Source organism: Argiope bruennichi, chromosome 8 (assembly GCF_947563725.1).
Source record: "Argiope bruennichi chromosome 8, qqArgBrue1.1, whole genome shotgun sequence".
NCBI lineage: Eukaryota > Metazoa > Arthropoda > Arachnida > Araneae > Araneidae > Argiope > Argiope bruennichi.
This window is the reverse complement of record NC_079158.1, coordinates 1081000-1101714: the sequence shown is the minus strand read 5'-3', so window position 1 is coordinate 1101714 and position 20715 is coordinate 1081000. Positions and strand designations below refer to the sequence as shown.

General features: G+C 27.8%; 1 protein-coding gene across 1 annotated transcript; it reads right to left on the bottom strand.

Annotated features, from left to right (window-relative positions):
- Positions 1 to 6700: 6700 nt before the first annotated feature.
- LOC129981391 (sterol O-acyltransferase 2-like) lies at positions 6701 to 20052 on the bottom strand. Its single transcript, XM_056092223.1, has 7 exons — positions 19933 to 20052; positions 17680 to 17810; positions 15019 to 15081; positions 13151 to 13258; positions 10919 to 11070; positions 7503 to 7630; positions 6701 to 6721 (listed from the first exon to the last, which is right to left on the bottom strand). The coding sequence occupies exons 1-7, from the start codon at positions 20002 to 20004 to the stop codon at positions 6701 to 6703; spliced, it is 675 nt and encodes a 224-aa protein (XP_055948198.1). The 5' UTR covers positions 20005 to 20052.
- Between the last annotated feature and the right edge of the window lie 663 nt (positions 20053 to 20715).

Genomic DNA, 20715 nt, shown 5'->3' with positions numbered 1-20715 from the left:
GCATGGTATTGACCTATTTTAATTATGATCTATTCAACTTTGTCGTGAATTTACCATTTTTACTGAATGCATCGTGTCATTCTTGGCGAGTTTTTTTGGCGACAAATCTCTGACTTGTGTTAAAAGTATCCGAAAATCGAATTTGTATTTTTGACACGTTTTTCTCAACCGATTCAAACAGAAATTTGCTAAAAACTGCTTTTTGTAGTTACAAATCCCATGCTAAATTAGATATTTTTAAGTCACTGCGTTTATTTGTTTCTGAAAATACAAGCCAACAAGTAGTCAACCTCTTGTTGAATTTCTCTCCAAACTAGATACGTAATTACAATACAGTTGCTAAATTTATGTACTGAGTTTTATACATCTCTCTTCGTTTTGTAGTTATTGTGTTAGCTTGTCCTCAAACAGCCGTACAGACAGACTTCCTCAGAACGGATTTTACTGAAAAGTTGACAGATGGCCAGATATTTTTTAATTGTATTAGTAATTTAGAATTTTTCGAACGTATTTTGAAAAAAAATCCGTTCGAAAAAATACACAAATTTTGTGCAAACACTATATACTAAATTTCAACCCTTTAGCTCAAAGCTTATTTGAGTTATATTTGTCACAGACAGACGTAATGCCAAAAATGTGTTTTACAAACTCAGGAAGTTTTCAGTTTAACATATATTCATTTAAATCTCGAGTAAAATTTTTTTTTAACGATTACAATACTTTTTCTACGTGAGGAAATAAAAATTGAACTTTATAATCAATTTTGAACGCATTATAGAGTTTTCAAATTAAGTATACTTATAAATTAGTAAATTATGCAATATTTAATTATTTCAGAATATAATTATCATCTGATGCATTTTTTTTTTTGCTATAGTATCACTATCTGATAGTGAATTTGAGAAAAAAATTTGTCTCAAAATTCTCTGATGTTTGTGTTAATGAATTATAAAATAATTAAAATTAGAAAATTCATTTTTAGTACATTCATACAAGATCACTTCCGAAATAATTTTTTTACTTAAATTTATTTTAAATCAAAGTTTTTTTTTTTTTAAAAAAAAAGAAATCAATTTACATCGATGCTTCATAAAAGAACTATTCGCCACTGATGAGATTGAGTAAATAGTTAAAGTTTTAACATCTCATTTGATATGCAGATGAATTTTATTTCAATATCGAATGAATTTATGAATAATTACAATATTTAGAATTTTAAAACATTTATCAAATTAAGGAAATGATTTCTTAATACTATTTCTACTACGATTTCGTGTATTTTTATTTCTTATATTGAATAAATGAAAATGAATGAATGTGTTCATGCTATTTTAAAATCTCATCTATGCAACAGAAAAATTCGCACAAATGGATATATTGTTTGTAAACAACATACCGTTGCATAGCAAGCAATATCGTCCTTTATTTCTGTTTTCCAAATATTAAAACTGGAGGAAATAATTGAATTTTTTGCAATCAGTAGCGAATATGGTATGATTTTTATTACATAGACATAGCATGTAGGTCTCATGTTCATACTAAATATAAAAAAGAAAAAAAAAATCCCCCACAATCATTCATGCTTGCAAAAAAAAAAAAAAAATCAGTTTTTTTTTATTTCATGATGAAATTTGGAAAACAGAGGTATGTGGTTATTATCTTGTCAGTCGCAGTACATTGCACGTAAATTAACGAATGTAATTTTTTTCTATTATAGAGATGATATTTTAAAGCGACAGAAATATGTTAAAGCATTTTTCAAGAATTTGTCTAATTTTATTGATGATATATATATAAACATATGCATAACTGACTTGCAAAATTCGTAAAATATCATAAATGAAAGAATGAATGCAAGGATTTTTCCTTTTTGTATCTTGGATAGCTATCTCTGTAAATTAATGTAGGTGCAAATAAAAAATATATCAGTTTTCCTACTTCTAGACAAGGAGGTGAGTTTGATTCCTCATCGTAAACAGAGATTTTTAATTTTTCAATATGGAAAAACAAAAGCAGTACATATTTTATAAAAAGTACAGAAAAAAATAGAGATCATTAAGAGCTACCAAAATTATGAAATTTCTTTAGTAATTACTTTCATGCAGGCTTATTTTAACTTCTTAACGTATATAAAATATTAAAAAATGATGAAATTCAAAAAACTGGAATGCATTTTTAACATTTGTCATAATTGCTTGTTACGATTCATCCACGGTACTAAGGATTTTATTACTTTTAACATGATAATGATTGTTGGTTGGAATATTGCCTGCATATTATTTGGTGCAACATGCAAATTTAAAAATTATTCAAAATTTTCATGATCAGGCAAATTATTTCACCCTGAACAATCAGATCTAATATGTTTTTCAGTAGTAAGTTCTCTGAAAGGGATTTATCAAACTTTTAATTCTATTTTTAAATAAAAATTCATTAATAAATCTATTTTTTTCCCAGACAGCTTTGGCGTATGATAATGCAATAAACTTTTGCAATGCTTTAAATTTCAAAAAGTTGATTTTTCAGTAATACCAATTTTAATTAATGATGCAATTGCGTAAAGTAAAGATGCTTAAAGTATTATCACAATACCAATGTTCGATTCTAGATTTATTTATTGTTTATTAATGGAAGGCTCTTTAATAAATCACTATCAATATTTTAAATAAGTCAAAAATTTTTTTAAAAAATTGTCATATTCATAATGCGCACGATTACAGCGGATTTATTCTAGTGAAGCTTTAACGTTTAGTTTAAGTTGAATTTATTTTTTGTAGGTGTTTTAAATAAATGCTTTTTCCAGATTTTAACTATGAAAAGAATGTTATGCACAATGACTACACTGAGAAAGGATCTCATTGTTTTGAATCGTAATTAGATGATTAGGAAAACATCAGAGCCACACCCCACACTTTAACACCACACACATTTGAGAATGTCTTGAATATCGACGGCAAGTTTCACATAAATGCTAGCCAACACCCACAGTGAATATTCAGAAAAATCGAGTCTCATATTTATAATCTTTTCTTCTCAAAGCCGAGATATCACAATAGGATTAACAGTCTTGGGAATTCTTATAATCATCTTATTTGTAGTATTAAAATTTTCAGTGGGACACATTTTTGCTACTGAAATACTAAATAGTGTAATATTCGAACGCAATTAAGATTTGCGCACTGGGAAAGCAACTGAATGAATCATCGTCATCCTTGTAACCTATAGTAAGTGAAATATTTTATCAAGATTTGACATTAAATATCAGCTAATGGTGTTTCAAATTTGATGTTGTTTGGGAGAATTCTACACTTAGATCGTGTTCTGTATTATATTAGGTAAAGATTCTAAGCTATCTGACAAAAATGTAAAAACGAGTAGATGAAATTAAACTAAGCAGATTTTTATCGAAAAACGCAGGTAGAAATGTGTAGCTAGTGTTACACATACACAAAGTAGAAATGACTGATTAAAAAGTGAAATCAAAAGAGACATTGGTAATTCAATTCTTAATGATAGGTACTGTTAAAGGCAAGCATCAACAATATCAGAAGATTTATATTGCTTTGAATGAATTGATTCTACTAGAGATCTTGAGCATTTCAAGCATATTTCCGGCAGCAACTGACATATTAGAAACTGGATTATCAATCTTGGATTAGACTGCGGTGGCCTGAGGAAAGGTTTAAGATCTGGATTCGTGGCAAGGAATTCCAGATTCTGTGCAAGTGGACTTAGTCACGTTGAATATGACATCGAGAACCGAACATCCTCTGAATAATATGGTGACATTTAGAGCAGGTAAGTACCAAATCTTTCAAGTATTCTGCATCCCAAATAACCCACGTGATGCTCCTGTCAATACTCCTTCGTACAGTGGTTGGCAGGGTGGCCGGCCTTGTACACAAGAGGACCTCGTGATGCATTTAAAGAAAAAGTCAATATAACTTATTCAAACTAAATCTAACCAAACCTTATGTTATAAAAACTGAAATTTGAATTAATATTGCGAGAGCTATAGATTAGGAGAGGGCCACATTTTTTGCCACTCTGTGCTTTATTCTGATTTTCTTTTAAATCTTTTGATGTTAATGATGGTTGCACACGATAATTTATACATAAATTACAGTTGTATAGCTATTTTTTTATATCGTATATGCAATCTAACTTTATTAAAATTGTCATTCTAACGATAAACACCAGAAACAAAAATTTTCTTAATTTTTAACGGCATTGTATAATTTTATGGCTTTATCAGGATTGAATCACGAAAAATACGAATCAATTGAGATTTCACAATACCTTGATGGAGCTTATACTTTAAAACTCTGTTAATGTTTTCTCGAACAAATGCATAACTCTTCATAAAAAGTCTAAACTGAAATGGAAGAAATACAAAACATATGTCAATATAGATATAAAGCGAAATAAAATATATATAAGTAAAAATTGATACAAAAAATGCTAATATTTTTCCTTTACAGTTTAATATCAATGACAATGAATGAAACGATGAAAATGAAATTTGCAGTTAAAATATAAAAAAGATATTTCAAGACTATGAAAGATCGAATAATTTGAAAATCATAATTGTCTTAACTATATTTTTACTTGCCAAAATGCTTTTTATCCAGGCATCAGTATGTTATACTAAGCAATAGATCTGTCTTATCAATCAATATCTGCTATCAACGCTGTAGTCTATGTTGCTCTGTATTTTACGTTGTCATTATTGGCTTATCTTCATCAGATAGTTCCAAAATGTTGAATATTTCTTACTATACATCAAAGGATATAAACCATTTTTAATTGGACGTCAATAAATATTATGAGAATTAAAAATTTAGAGAGCATAAGGAAAATAAAGTTCGTTTTCTTTAGATGTATAAAACATTTTTAAATGAATAAATGCATTATAAAAATGCAGATGATATTATTAGCTTGTATTAAAAAACTGTGATGACTACGAATAATCTATCACTATATGTTCCAAAAAGACTTGTTTTGGATTAATTTGCATAACTTATCCGCTCTATTTCCAATTTTTTTTTTTTTCGTCGTTCATGATTCTGCAAATTTTTTATCTAATTCGATTGCACAGACTTTCTCTTTTATTGAGCTAACGAAAATGAGAATTCGTTTTAAATTAAGAAAATATAAAACATTTTTCAACTCACTGGAATATAATTCCTTTCATCAAATGCTCTGTTTTGAAAACTATCTCTGCCAAAAGCATCTATTGTATTTCCAATACAATCTTTATTTTTATAAGACTTAGCATTCTTTTATAAATCTATGCTTTGTCGTATATCATGTGCTGCCTAACCACAGAATTTAGACCAATAAAAATGAAATGCCAACTGCTTTTACTTTCATTTTTCAACAGCTAAACAATACTGATTAAATCTTATATTTTTTCTTTTGGTTAAATTATTCTTTGCTTGTAGGCGAGAATTGGCCTTTGTAAAAAGTTTTGGCTCTATAATTTGCTTCCCACATAGAAAACATAACTTTAAATCAAAGTCTTTGAAAAGCACTTTTTTGATAGATATTACAGCTTGCATGCATTTGACTCATATTGTTTCTTCTTCTATAACTTCTTACTTATGAAAGCATTTCCTTATTGAGTCTGTGCATTTTCAATCTTTTTTTATCTATCAATTGATAATCTATTAATAAAGTCATTAATACCTTGTTTATCAGGAGGTACATATTCACAGACACTAAGGAAATACTGATAATCTGGAAGCAAATCATCGAAAACTTCAGTGATGAGCATATGGTCACGTATATTTCCCGTAGATTGCTTTAGTTTTACGTTCTAATTTCATTTAAACTGGGAATACATTCCGTCATTTGTTTTCCATCGCAAGTAGCATTAAAAATCTTTTTGTAACATACACATCTTTTGTAACATACACATCTTTTTGTAACATAACATCTTTTTGTAACATACATCAGCACAAATCCAAAGTGAGTATTCACTTTGGATTTGTGCTGATACAAAAAACATATTACTTTAGCAATATTACAGGTCCATTTTCATTCCAGCTAGCTGTGATATCTTATGAATTTAAATAACTTTTCTTGCATTCAGTTAGCTGTTTTATGTCTTCCTCTAAATCGTCATTTATTGCTGGAGCAATTTTTTTAAATATTCTAAAATAGTTCTTCGCTCTGTAAAATTACTTTTACTTGGAATTTCCATAAATTTCAGTTCTGAGCTCCTTTGGAAAGCAATAATTCAGTACTATTACTTGATTCAATCTCAATATTGTTGTTTCAATCTTTAGTTCAACTATCTACTAAACCTAACGTTTTATTCCTCTGTTTAATTTCAACAAATTTATTTATAACTATAGCAGATATATGGTACCTGAAACCATTATCTGTTAAACGTTTAACCATTTTACTAGATAAGCGATTTTTACTGGATTTCAGATTTGTAAAAAAAAACTACTTTCTTATAACCATAAATAATTAACTTGAAAAAGAAATTTATAATCTACAAACTATATACATAAATGTTTTTTTTTTCTGATCTTGATATTTAAACTGGTCCCATGTAATAATTAATGACCCTTAGAATTGAATATTGAACACTTGTAGTTTAGTTACCACATTATATTGCCTATTATGTATACTATCAGCGAAATAAAAATAAATAATGCCTCCGAAGGCATAATTCAATTACTATCAAGTATCATATCAAGATACCACTGAGCTAAATAATACAGAAGCGAAAAAAAGAATTCTTTAAAACCACATAAAAATATGAAAAGAACTCGTATGCAATAATAATTCATTTACTCTCAATTGTTATTTTTATTGAATGGCAACACGTGGAACTCAAATATTGCGCGAAATGCTAATGCATAAGCCTGGTGTTTAATTAATAATTAAGTCCCGTAGGTCAACTTGGAAAAAAAGTTTATTCAGTAAAATAAATAAATAGAAAACACACTAAAATTAGAAAAGTTGCACAGATCAATTTTCAGTTACAAACTTCAAGTTACGATAATTAGAAATGTACTGAACTCTAGAATGATACAAAAATTATAGCTCTCCAATTGCAAACAAAATTATGATGATTCCTAAAATTTCCCAACTATTAATTCTAATTTATCATTTAGAATCAAGTTAATAAAAATTAATTCGAATTTTAAAATAGCTTTAAAAAAAATTCCATTTGGGATAATCCATCTGTGACCCATATTTCATCTCGATATATAAAACGATCCAAGAGTGTAAAGCGACGATTAAAACGAACAGAAAGATAAACCAGATCTTTTATATATTTAGAATATCATCCCTAAATGGTTTTGCAATTTATTAATTAATAGATTTCTGATGTTTCACCGAATGAGAGAAGTATTAATTATAACATAACGTAAATGTAAGAGAAATAAAGACAACATTAAATTCTTATTTAACTCTTAACTTGTATACTCTATTAACTCATATTTATGTATACTTGGTTTATAAAAAAAGAATACAATACTGACCTGTTCCATTACTAACGCGCAAGATGATGTGGGTGGTATATTGCAGTCTATGATTATTTTTGGGGGAATTATCAGCAAAGCCGCTTCATACAAAACGAATAAAGTGCAAAACATCAAATCATAAAGGCCTATAAAGAGATTAAAATATCCATTAATTTCATATCTATTCATACTAATCCATTGTTTTTGCTTTATACGAAATGAATAAAGTTCAAAATATCAAATCATAAAGGCCTATAAAGAGATTAATGTATCCATTACTTTCATATCCATTCATACTTATCCATTGCTTTTGCTTTATACGAAATGAATAAAGTGCAAAGCATCAAATCATAAAGGCCTATAAAAAGATTCAAATATCTATTACTTTCATATCTACTCATGTTTATCCATTGTTTTTGTTTCATACGAAATGAATAAAGTGCAAAATATTGAATCACAAAATCTATAAAGAGATTAAAGTATCCATCGTTATACATACAGAGTTCTAAATATTGAGCGATCATAAATTCTTTAATTCAGAAACGTTCTTTAATTTAATTTAAAATTAATTCTTTAATTTAAACGTAAGCCACTTTATACCAATTTTCCAGAAAAATGAAAAATAAAAATGGAAAAACTTCAATTCGTTATTTGAGGATTTATATTCATATTAACCAGAATAAATTATAAAAAGTGTATTCTTAATAAATTTACCTAGTTATGACTTGATGTAATATCAGATTTTGTATACAAAATTGTTGTAACTGGAAAATCGTCTTTTTTAAATTACATTCCTTTGGTACTGAAAAGCAGAATTATAAAACACCTTTCAGGATTGAATAAAGGATGAGTAAATTATAGTACTGGTGTAAACTTGATATCTTCTTTGCGAAGAAATTGCGAGTTATTTCCTTTATATCAAATAATGAGTTTAAAAAAGTTAGATATGCGCTACATTGGTGATACGTAAAATATCCAATGGCTATTCAGTCTCAAATCTAGTGTTATGGGGCACGCATTTCAGACATTATTCCTCCAAAGATCTTGTAGCGAATGCCTATCATCTTTCCATATGAATCTGTAAACTACAGTCTCCGTCGAGGCTGTGTGTGACGTAATGGCGCGCTGCACATCATCCGGGTATTGACACGCACGATGCTTCTAAAAAGCTATTCTCTCCGTTTTCTTCGGAATGTTCGCGCACTCGCCTCGGTGAAGCTTGTAGTGAATCAAAATTATTTGTTTCATTTCTTAAGTTTAAAAGTAAATAAAATTATTTTTCTAACATGTTGCAATAGTTGGAGTCAACCACAACTGCACGTAACCCTAATTACGACATCCTCAAAGCTTATTCATTTTTGGTCTTAAAAGAAATTTTTTTAGGGGGGGGGGGTTATGGTCATTTCCATTCACATGACAACTGAGAAATTTAAAGTCACACACAAGCGTTCTTTTTTTAAATCTTTTAAATGAATTACTATTTTAACTGAATCCTTTAACGACGTATCATGCATTAAATACAGAATTTACGTTCTTTAATTCTGTATACGCTTATTTAAAATTAATAAAAATATTAATTTAAAAAACAAAAATCAATTAAATTCTCTTAAGAATATGAGATGCTCTTTTCTTTTTTAAGCAATAGCAATAGAAGTAAAAAATAAAACGTAGCATTTAATTAAAAGCTAAAATAAATTTATGGTTAAATACAGATTTAAAAATGAGAAATTCCCTAAGATAAAAGAGTTTGACAAAATATTAAAAAAAAATAATCTGCAATGTTATGTTTTTGCATTCAAATTTTAAATCCTTTCAATAAAAGCGTAATCAAATTGCATAAGTACATAACCAATAACTGAGATTTTCAGCTTTTGTCAAAATAACGACCCGTTTTGAAACTATATTGGAGCTCTTTTAGGATTCAACTTTCAATTTAGAACGCGATTAAAAAATGCAGGTGAAAAGTGAACCACCATATCCTCTTCAAACCTCCGTCCAAATCTAGCAGGAGTGGACGGAGGTTTGCCATACAACAGCCCAGCGGTCAATCGAATCTCTATCCAGCAACCTTTTCAATCTTTAAGCCAAATATGACTCTTGCGCCAAATAAACTACAGAAAAACAACAACAATCAATCTTTAAACTGAACTCTTGGCAATAAACGACGATTCGGTATGAAGGAAATATTGGAATGTAATTTAGTTAGTTTTTTCATAGTTTTTTTTTTTTTTTTTTTTTTAATTTCAAACAAAAAAATTATTTTTGTCATGGAAAGTTCACACATAACAACAACAAAAAAAAATACACGAAAAAATCCAAGTAGAATTTAAAGGATTAAAAAAATCCAATTAGAATTTTAGGGAATTAAAAAAAAATTCAAATAGAATAGGGAACGCTTAAGAGAGAAATACAGCGCATCGTGGCATACAAATCCTGTAAAGATGAATGAAGTAGCATAAGTATATTTGCTGAATCAAGTCCTAAAAATGATTTATTCAAATCATCATTTTTGGAAAGATGTACTTGAAGTCGGAGTCTGAATTTTATAGTGCTAACATGGTCTTTTGTATTTCTTTATACACAAAGCGAGAATAACTGGAAGGACTAAGTTTTAGCTAAGGTATTTGAGATCATTTTAAAGACCTGAATCTTATAACTAAAAATAAATATCTTAAGAGTTTTCTAAAGTCTTATTTGATTAGTTAAAAATTACTTCCAAAAGCAAAATATAAAATGTAAATCACAGTTCAAAGAAGTTAGTGCGTTTTAAGATCAAAAATATGACACCAAAGTATCTGGAAATTTAAATTTCATATTTCATAAAAATTATGTCTAAATGTTCCGAGCAGAAAACACATTCAGCTCTCGATTCTACCAGTTTCACAAGCATATGAAAAATTCTATCATCATATGAAGCCTTTGTCTTTTGTGCACAACGTTCTCTTTCGTTATAGAAATTTTAAATATAAGATCTTAATCACAAAATAATTAAATTATATATTTTCTAAGGAACTATATAACAATCAGTTTTTCCATTTGCAACTTAACACTAAACTTTGAATTTGAAAGTCATAAAATATGCTGATTTTTTCCTTTTAAATGTAACATGCTTTGAAAAATGATCAAAGATCTAGCAAAGCAACACTGACTTCAAAATTAAATATGTTTATTTCAAAATGTTTTTGAACATTTTGGAAAATATTTCTTTTTAGAAAGCTTAAAAATATAAAATAATAACGAAAATACAAATTAACTTTTTATAAAGAGGATGAATAGTATCACTTGAATCATATGAATATTATCTTACTATCATCATATCTTTCACTTGAGACAACACAAATCATTTCATTTCTACTTTATCCCATATTTTTCTGGACTATTCATTATTTCAATGGCATATTTATTTAAGATACCCAAAAATACTTAATACTTACCCTTCTTCTTCGCAAATGCTCTAGAAGAAGCCCAGAATCGAAAGACAGGATGTAAAAAGAAAACAATCGATAAGTTGATGCCAATCCATACGGCAGTAACAATGTGAAACTGACCAAATGACCATGAAACCAATGCTAAATCTCTTTTTAACCTAAAATTTAAATCACAATAAAATAAAATAACGAATAGAATGCCACAATTATTCATAAAATCATAATTTAAATTTAAAAAAAACTTTATTTGAGTTGGATTATGGACTTAAAAAATATTTACGCAACCTGATCGAATATATCCCTTAGTTTTTTAAGTATCAACTATTTTTTAAACATATTTTTTTATTAAGGTAGTTGGGTCGACCTAAAAGTCTCAATGGGAGTAAAGGTTTATATAAAAGAACAAATGAAAAATTAAAACATAGTTCAATTTAGCTTTGTTCGAATAATGTTACTATAAGAAATTATTTGGAACAGATTTCTCAATTTTTAGCAAATAAAAAAACAAATGAAAAATTAAAAAATAGTTCAATTTAGTTTTGTTTGCATAATGTTACTACAAAAGATTATTTGGAACAGATTTCTCAATTTTGAACCATGATCAAATGAATAAAAAGTAGCAAAATATGTAATTTTAAAGGTAGAAATATGTTTAACTATAAACAATTTACTAACATATTTTTAAAATAAGATTAAATTTAATTATAATTATAAAAACTGCACCTGACTGGAACACAAATAGCTTCTTGAATCGGAATAGCACAGAAAATAGTTATAATGCAGTTATAATAAATAGTATTCCTCAAAAGCTAGACTGAGAAGAAGGCAAAACACGAACACACTATTTCAATTAAAAATTTCAAATGTTTATCCAGAGAACATAAAAAAATGTGGCTATGTGATTTTAGAACATAATTCGAGAAAGAAATAAAAAAAATGATACAGAACATATGACATTGTATTAATGTAATATGTTTTATAAAAAGTTAATTATGTATATTATTGTGCTTAAATATAAATAATCAACAATAAAATCTGCGTTCAGTGAATTTATTTCGTCAACTCTGTACAGTTAAAATGTTTAGATTATCCAAATATCATAATAAAATTCACATAAAAATTTGCGTCACAAAAGTGTAAAAATCCATCACATATATGAAGACATAAAATAAAGTATATGTCATAAAGAGTGAAGAAATATGAGCGAATAGAAATTTTCATAAAATCAGTAAAAATAAAAAAGGGATTATTCCAAATATTTTAAATAAATGGAAGCAGAGTAATAAAAAAGAAGAAAAAACGATTAAAATTCAATTTATAAGAATTTATCGTCCAATTAATAATAGAAAAAATATTGTCAATAAACGAATAAAATAATGCAAATGATAATTTGCCCTGAACAAAAGGGAGGAAAATATGGATATCATGCTGTATTGTTTACTTTAAATTGTTAATCAGTGAATACCTTTCAAAATTGAATTAGGTTTATAACAATATTAAAATTTTTCCATGCGGATTATCATCATTAGGCTTTATATGATATTTAAAAGTAAAAACCTTTATTATAAATTGATCAGTGATCCAGTTTAAATTTGTGCATATCATAAATGATCAACTGGCGCATTTCTATATTCTGCGGCATGATTCAGATCACATTGTTTACTGATTTTTAACCCTCCTTTGCATGGTTTTTTTTTGTGAAATAAATCAGGATAATTCCTGCTCTAGATTAAAGGAAATCTTCAATGTCCCTCTCTTCTAAATTCCTCCACTCATTATCGTATTTATTAGAAAAAAAGAAAAGAAAAGAAAAAGAAATCAGATGTGTTATAAAAAATATTCAAGAAATAGAAAGTTTCTTCCAACCACAACAAGCAGCGAAATGGCAAGTTCAAACCTCCTATAATGATTGTGACATTTAAATTCTTTGACAGCTACGTTCCTTATTACGCAATAGGTGCGAAAAAGTCAATAAATTTACAGTACACCTGTTTTGAGTTCATTTTTTGTTCACTAGATGTTATGATGGAAATTTCTATCATCATGCAAAGATGGGTTAAGTAATGGTATGCTTACGTATTGTGATTAATAAACAAGTCTATGGTAGACGATTAAAATAAAAGAATTGTATGCTTATATATACATTTTTTTCAAATGAAGATTACAGCATAGTAATTTCTAGAAACTGAATGCAAACGGAATCTAAGAAAGAAAAGAAAAAAAATATCTGGTACTTACCGTTCAACATTAAAGTAATAGAAGATAGCGATGTGCAGGTACAGGAATACAAAAAAAGCAAGAATTAAGTTGTATAAAGAGCGTACATTAGGACTTCTCCAAAGATTTCTGAATAGAAACGGAAAATCAATAATAATAATAAAAATAACTTTTTAAAATGCTTAATGTTTTAAATTTTTAACATTTAAACATAAAATCAGATAGAGATTCTTAAGAATTTCTTGATACATTTTATTAGAAATCAAAATTATTTAAAATTACATATTTTGATCAATAAAAGAATATTGTTTAAAAAAAACCATGTTAACATTTCAGGTGGTATCAACATGCTAGCAATTTTATTTCTTCGTATGCGCAAGTATAGACATTTTTATTAAAAATTAAACAGCATTAAGATTCGCTAAAAATTCGCCATATTAGATATCGTCAAATTTAACAATGAACCGAATAAAACTATTCTTTGGAGCTACTTTTATTAATATATTTAAACTCAGAATAGCTTTCATTTAATTTTTTTTACTCTTCCTATTAATCTTTCATTCATAATTAAAATTATCGTGTAATAAGGTAATTATTTTTCTGAAATTATTTACAACGCAAAGGGAGTTTGAATTTGTGAAGCCACATATTTCGCATTTTCCCACACATTTAAATTCAACTCAAATTTAGTTGAATTGATTGATAAAATAAGAAATTAAGTTTCGAAGTATTAAAATATTGCATTTTTTCGAAGTACTCAGGAATTAAAATTTTCTAATTTCCAGCATATCAGAATGCGTGTTAAAAAGGAATAACAATCGTCAGTCCTTCTTAACATGAAATAAATCAAATTTAAATTGAATAAAAATTCGTTTTTGAAATTATTTCTGCAGACATTTTCTTATTTGTAAAATAGCATATGTTTTATCGTGTACTATAAATGAGAATTAAGAAAATAATATAAACACAACGAAACTGCATGCATCCATAGAATATAAATTATGATTTTGCAGGAATTTCGTAAAAGAAAAAAGTCCCTGTTTTGAAACCTGACTCAAGTCTTCTATACTCTATTATGAAGTCAGCATAACTGAGCGATATTCACAAATTTTTTTGAAATATCTATTGACATACAAGTTAAATGAAAAACATTGCAAATATTTTCGATTATCGAGTTAAGTGACTTCGAAATGACCTCAGGTTTAGTGAAAAATGGAAAAAAAAATTGCAAAGAAATCAGAATACAATTTAACGATAAAATAAAATTTATTATTTTGAAGCATATCGTAACATACGAGAATAGGAAAACTGTCCACAACTTGTAGGGCATCTCAAAATTCTTCTATGTATTCGAAGAATATTCGGGAATAATTATTCAGAAATGTAAAAAAAGATCTATTATTCTCTAGAAACATAAATTAGCAATAAACAACATTTAAAATGAAAGATTGAACCAAGCTACCATTAAAAAGATTTGAACCATGGTTAATCACATCGAGTTCAATATTCAACTAAGCCAAGATGGCTGGTGACTTATATACAAATCTAGGAATAATGAACTTTCATTTGAAATAATATATATATATATATATATATATATATATATATATATATATATATATATATATATATATATATATATATATATATATATATATATATATATATATATATATTAAGTGGTTGTAGTCAAGGAACTATTCTTTGGTTTTCCTCGTAATTTTAAATATTTTGAAACAATAGTATTTATTAAACTTAAAAGTTATAAGAATTAATGATACTTTAGCAAAAATATTTAATGGCATGGCATCTAAAATAAAACATCATTTTCATGGTTATCTGAATGGAGTGAAATATATTTAAATTAAAGTAATAATCTTATGACTTACGTTAAAGTTGAATTTCTTAAAACAAATTCTTTTCTTCGTAATTCCCTCGGAGCTTCAGAACCTCTGAAAAATATTTTAGATGAATAAATGTGGATGGAAAACTGCAGGCAGAATATGGCGTCGTTCCCTGGTTATGAAAATTCATTAAGCAAAGAAATATTATATTTAAACAAACTACTATTGTTTGTAAATAATTAGTATATGTTTATAGGCAAATTGCCTTAGTTAATTGCAACATAATTTTTATTGCTAGTGTAAAAGTGAAATTCTGCTATATATCTTTCGTTAAGCATTAAATTTCTTAGCGCTATATACTTTATCTATGGAACTACCTATGGATTCTCGAATTCTCAGACTCGGACACTACTTGCATTTTTACCCCTTCCGACGCCATGAAAGGATGATTTATAAGAACAAATCCGATTTAAGTGATGATTGTCGTTACTTATTCCACGGGGAATCTCAATTTCAAATTCTTGTCTCAGGAACAATGCTTGAAAAGTCCGAACAGTTTGTTCTGTATAGGCACACAATTCAGGTCTCCTTGAAACGTGTCAGTCCTAGATGCCTGAAATGTTTCTTTTGGTGCAATACGAATTTATTTTGTAGGATTGCGCTAAAAAATAATAAACAAGATCCAGAAATATATTACTTTTTTTAACCTGTCTTCTTCTTCTTTTAACTTGTTGGAAGGTCATTAACAGAATCAGATTTTTAAACTAATTTAATCAATTTATGAAATTAGCTATTTAGAATAGAGTTCACGACTCATTCCAGTTTTAAATCCACGATATGGATTCTTTCATGAATCCATATCGTGCTTTTTATCTCATAGATGAAATTTCTTGAAGAATAAATTTTCGATTTAATGCTTTTTGCTCGTCGTTTCTATGAAGAGACATTTCCGACAGGTAGAGCTACTAATTTATCGTTTGGTTTCTTAATTAAGACCTTTCACAGAGCGGTACTAGTTCACCGTTTGGTTTCTTACTTTTAATTAATCAATTTCGCGTCTCAAAGAATCATTTATCGTTAGAATTTTCAAACTTTTTATGTTTCTAAGTCACACTCGTGTAATACGCAACTAACATTTATTCTTTTAACTACTTTTTGTATACTTTAGATCCACATAATTTGAAGATTTGAACCGCATGTTACAAATAGTAAATGTTTCTCAAAGAAAATGTAAACTTGTGATAAATATTAGAACATATTTTAAAATCAAGCTACCTTATATTAATTGGATTTTACCACACATGCAACAGCTTTAAAAATATTGCAGTATTCTGTTTGTATGACGGATTTGAATGTTTGAGGTACTTTTTGGTTTTGAAATGATACCGATTCCCTTTACAGTATTATAATCATCGTCAAATAAGGCAAAAGAGAACAATAGTGTATTTCACATACAGTATATTAATAAGAGATATAATTACTGTTTTGAGACATAGGGAAAAACCTTATCTGTGATTGAAAGATTTGATGCTGTAGAATTAATATGTATTGAATTTTTTAAATAATTTTGTTGTCACCCTGTAACTCATTTATTTTGCCAAAAATATACTAATTGAAATCATGTATTGTTTTTCTAAAAAATTTAATGCAGAAAATGTTAAGAAAAATTGACTTTTAATACTATTTACATTATGAATCTGACAGCAAGGCATTTAATTATATATTAAATGTCTATTAAAGTTTTAAAATTTAAGTTTGATCAGATTTTAAACACTTACCTTAAGCTGAAATTAATCAGGGATAAAATATTTCATAACAAGATAGAAATAGTATACAATTATAAATATTCATAGTTGTTAGTTGTCATTATCAATAATTTCTTTACAGTTTTACAAGAAAATATCTCTACATTTCTTACATCCTTAAACTAAAAATAATAGTAAATATTCCTTAAAGTTCATTAAATTGCATCATTTAGGTGCATCATTATAAATATACCCACATTAAATCTATCGAGTCAGAAAATTACAGCGAGAAATTTGGGTCACAATGATAAGGACTGTTATTGCTTTCGACTGACCCTTGAGAGGGTGGAGTTCGCTGAAGACACGGAACTATAATACTAGAACGTTTTTGAGACACTTTGTATACTAAAAAGATATTGAGAGGAAAAGCACGAAGGACATAAAAATTCACTAGGAAAAGCGATATAATGGAAATAAAAATGCAAACAAAATATGATTAATGTAAAATTTATTTATTAATGGAAGACTAATAATAAACTAATACATACAAAAGATTTCTAGATTAACATTGTCTATTTCGTTCTTTGCATTTTAGAGGCATTTTTCTTCACTATTAATGAACTAAAAAAAATCTGGCATATTTCAATATATTAAATCAAAAAGAAAATTAAAGAAAATATCTAAGCGCTGCTTTGATATTCTAAGTCACTAAAACATACATAATATTATATTATAACAAAATAATTTAGCAAAAAATACTCCACTTTCTGATTACATGTTAAAATAAATATCCGCTTTTTTAAGAAATAACACCTTTTATGTGTTCTGAAAATCTTTCAAAATTCAAATGTATAGAAACAGTTTTGATTTTCTTTGAGATTAAATTGTTTTGCATAAATATAAAAATAATTTTCTGTTTTAAGAGCCATAAAAAAAAACTAAAAATAATAAAGATGCTTACTTGGGTAAAGATAGCTTATTCATAAAATCGTTTTGAGGTTTTTTATGTTTTAATTCAAGTTCCGTGATTATTCTATCAGGGTCTTTCTCGAACTTGGCATCAACATCATTCAAAATATCAATACTCGGATCCTAATGAAGCAATGCATATATTAAGGATATTTAAATGAAAAAAAAATCACTTTAAGTTTCATTTAATAAATTAAATTAACAGAATCTCTCTCTTTCTCTCTCTCTCTATATATAACGCTAACGTGTCATAGAAATCACTCTTATTACTTATCATCGAATGGCAACAGTCTAATGTAAACAAAGCGACATGCAAAGGTTTCAGACTACTTTATTGAACGTTTGTACAGCTGCACTTAATTCAAAACTTCGCATTTTAACGGAGCTGCAATTTTCAATTTATGGAGTTCAAATAATTAATAGAAAAACAAAATAGTATTAGAATTTTTGGGTTTGCTGTGTCATTATATACGGTGTACAGTCCCAGGAAAAAACATATAAAAGAAGTCAAGACGTTATAAACCAATTGAATTGAGTGCGAAAGCAGGCTGAACCGCCGCTTGATTGATGGTTGCTATATCTCGCTTATGAAAACTGATGCTCATATCTTCTAGAAGTATTCCATGTTTTTTTTTTGTGTGTGTGTGTGTGTGTTACTAAATTTTTTTTAAAAATTACCTTTATAATGATGTCAGTTTCACTTGCGTACATTTTTTCGATATTTTTAAAAATTTACTTTGATTTCAGTCGCATGCGTCCACCAATATTATAATCGATTCCTTTCCGATTCTATTTCAAAGTATGTACATTTCTTTTAATATTCGTGCCAGAAATTTTTAATAGGCAGATTCAATTTAAATAATCTTTTCAGGCGTATCGAATAACACATTGAAATTTTTAAAAAATAGATTCCCAATTAAGATAGAATTAAAAGACGATAAATAAAAATTAAATCCATAAAAGTAAATAGAAAGAAAGCCTTTCTTGATGGTTTATGCTGGTTTCTGTCAATTTAACCCTTTCTAGGGCAGTGGGAAATATGCTTCTCACCAAATTTATCAATCTTTGTATGAATTTATGTAGGTTGGCATAAGTTCTGACAATTTTTTTAGTAAGTCAGAAACTTAGATACTTCAGTTCTTTATCTCAGACAAAATGATGCGTCTTGATTTGTTACTTAATTATTGATAACCAAATTAATTAATTAATCAAATTAAATTTATCTAATAAGCTACATGAATCCCTTTTTTTATTCTAATTTCAAGCCTAAAAATATTTTAACATAATATGACTAAAAAAATGGCCATTTAAAGAGTTAAAGGAACTCTACTTCCTCAACACTTTTTATAAATACAAACTTTTACTTGTAAATAAAAGGAGATGTGAATGAGACAATTAAAGAATTATCCTATCTATATTTCCAAGATCCGAACTACAAGAGACACCATTCCTTAAAGGCATTATAATGGAACAGAAGAGACAGTGGCAGCGAACAGTAATGGCACACATTTATTGAGATTAAGCCGATGAGGATTAAAAAATAAACGCAAATCACAAATCTGGATTTATCTCTTTCATACCAATGAGAAACCAACCAAGAAAATACTCTCCAGTTTGACTCGATGCCTTTCGCATTCATTCAGCAAATGCAAGTAAAAAGAAGTTGCAAAAGAATTTCTAATCCATGCATATTCTGCAAATAAGACGCTTGGCGAAATTACACCAGTTTTTTCAAAAGAATATGAAACATCTCTATGGTACATTGAAAGATTCGAACAATAAAAACAGCATAGAAAGATTTCATGAAAAATTCAGTGAATTTTTTAACAATATAAAAAGGCCTTGAGAAACTAGCGCATTGTTGAAATATTCAATGCTATTTGAAAGGAATTTATGCTGCAGGATATTATTTTACATATTTATTGATCATTATAATGGAATATTATGTAAACAAAACTGAACTTATGCTACTTGCATGCCATCCAGTTTGTTGAAAGCACCAAAACTACTAACAAGATATGTAAAGAATCTGAAAAATGTCTGTTGCCTAAAATTACTCTCCACCGATAGCTTCCGTATTTCCGAAACGGAAATTTTCAGATAAAACTTTTAATTCGAGTCATTCCACCTCAAACAGAAAAAAAAATATTTTTAAAGAATAAATTTGAAAATTTTTAATCAATTAGAAAACACTCATGAAATATTCCTCAGTCCAGAAAGTATAGTAATTAATTGATTCATTTACCTGCAGCATTTGCCTTAGTTCCCAAAGCTCTATATCTCGAGCCTTCTTTCTGATCTCCACCCTGTTAGACATGATCCTCAACCCTCTTCTCTTGAACACCAACCCTGAATGTGATAAACTTCATACAGAGCGATCGACATAAAAGCAAATACAAGAAGTGCACAACAGGTGCGAGCTCGACGGCAGTAAGCAAACAATTTTAGACAGAATACGTGTCCGGTTAAAATCCTTTTCACGACGAAACAATCGTCTGCTCTTAAATAGCAAATATCTGTGTTCAGTTTTACATTTATTCCTTTCAGTAATTATAATAAAGCTAAGGTCCTGTGTTTTGATTTTATTTGCATTAAAAATTTATAAGGCATATTTTTGAAACTTGAGCAACTTATTATTCAATGAAAAAAGATTTTGAATAGATGATAACGGCAATTACAAATATCACTGCATTCCCAGATTTTCAAAACTTTAAATTTTAATATTAAAATACCTCTTTAAATAAGCAATTTCAAAACAATCACATTGTTCTTATCTGGATATAAATGCCTTTTTGGCAATTTGAAAGTTTATGAAGGCAATTAAGATGCGACGTTATTTCCAAACACTTTTCTGAACAAACTAAAATTAAATCAACGCCAAGGAAGAGAGATACAAATTTAACTACATGATTGAAGAAACAGAACAATACTTAAAGATGCAAATCAACGTTCCCATTTAGTTTTTTGATTTAAAAAAAAAATTAGATTCTATGTGTGTGTGGGGGGGCTATCTATCAAACAATACGTT

Coding starts and splice junctions, on each gene's coding strand:
- LOC129981391 (XM_056092223.1), bottom strand. CDS start 20,004: ATGTCTAACAGGGTGGAGATCAGAAAGAAGGCTCGAGATATAGAGCTT. Junction 13,259..15,018: donor TTAAGAAATTCAACTTTAAC/GTAAGTCATAAG, acceptor GTTTCTATTCAG/AAATCTTTGGAGAAGTCCTA. Junction 11,071..13,150: donor TATTACTTTAATGTTGAACG/GTAAGTACCAGA, acceptor TTTAAATTTTAG/GTTAAAAAGAGATTTAGCAT.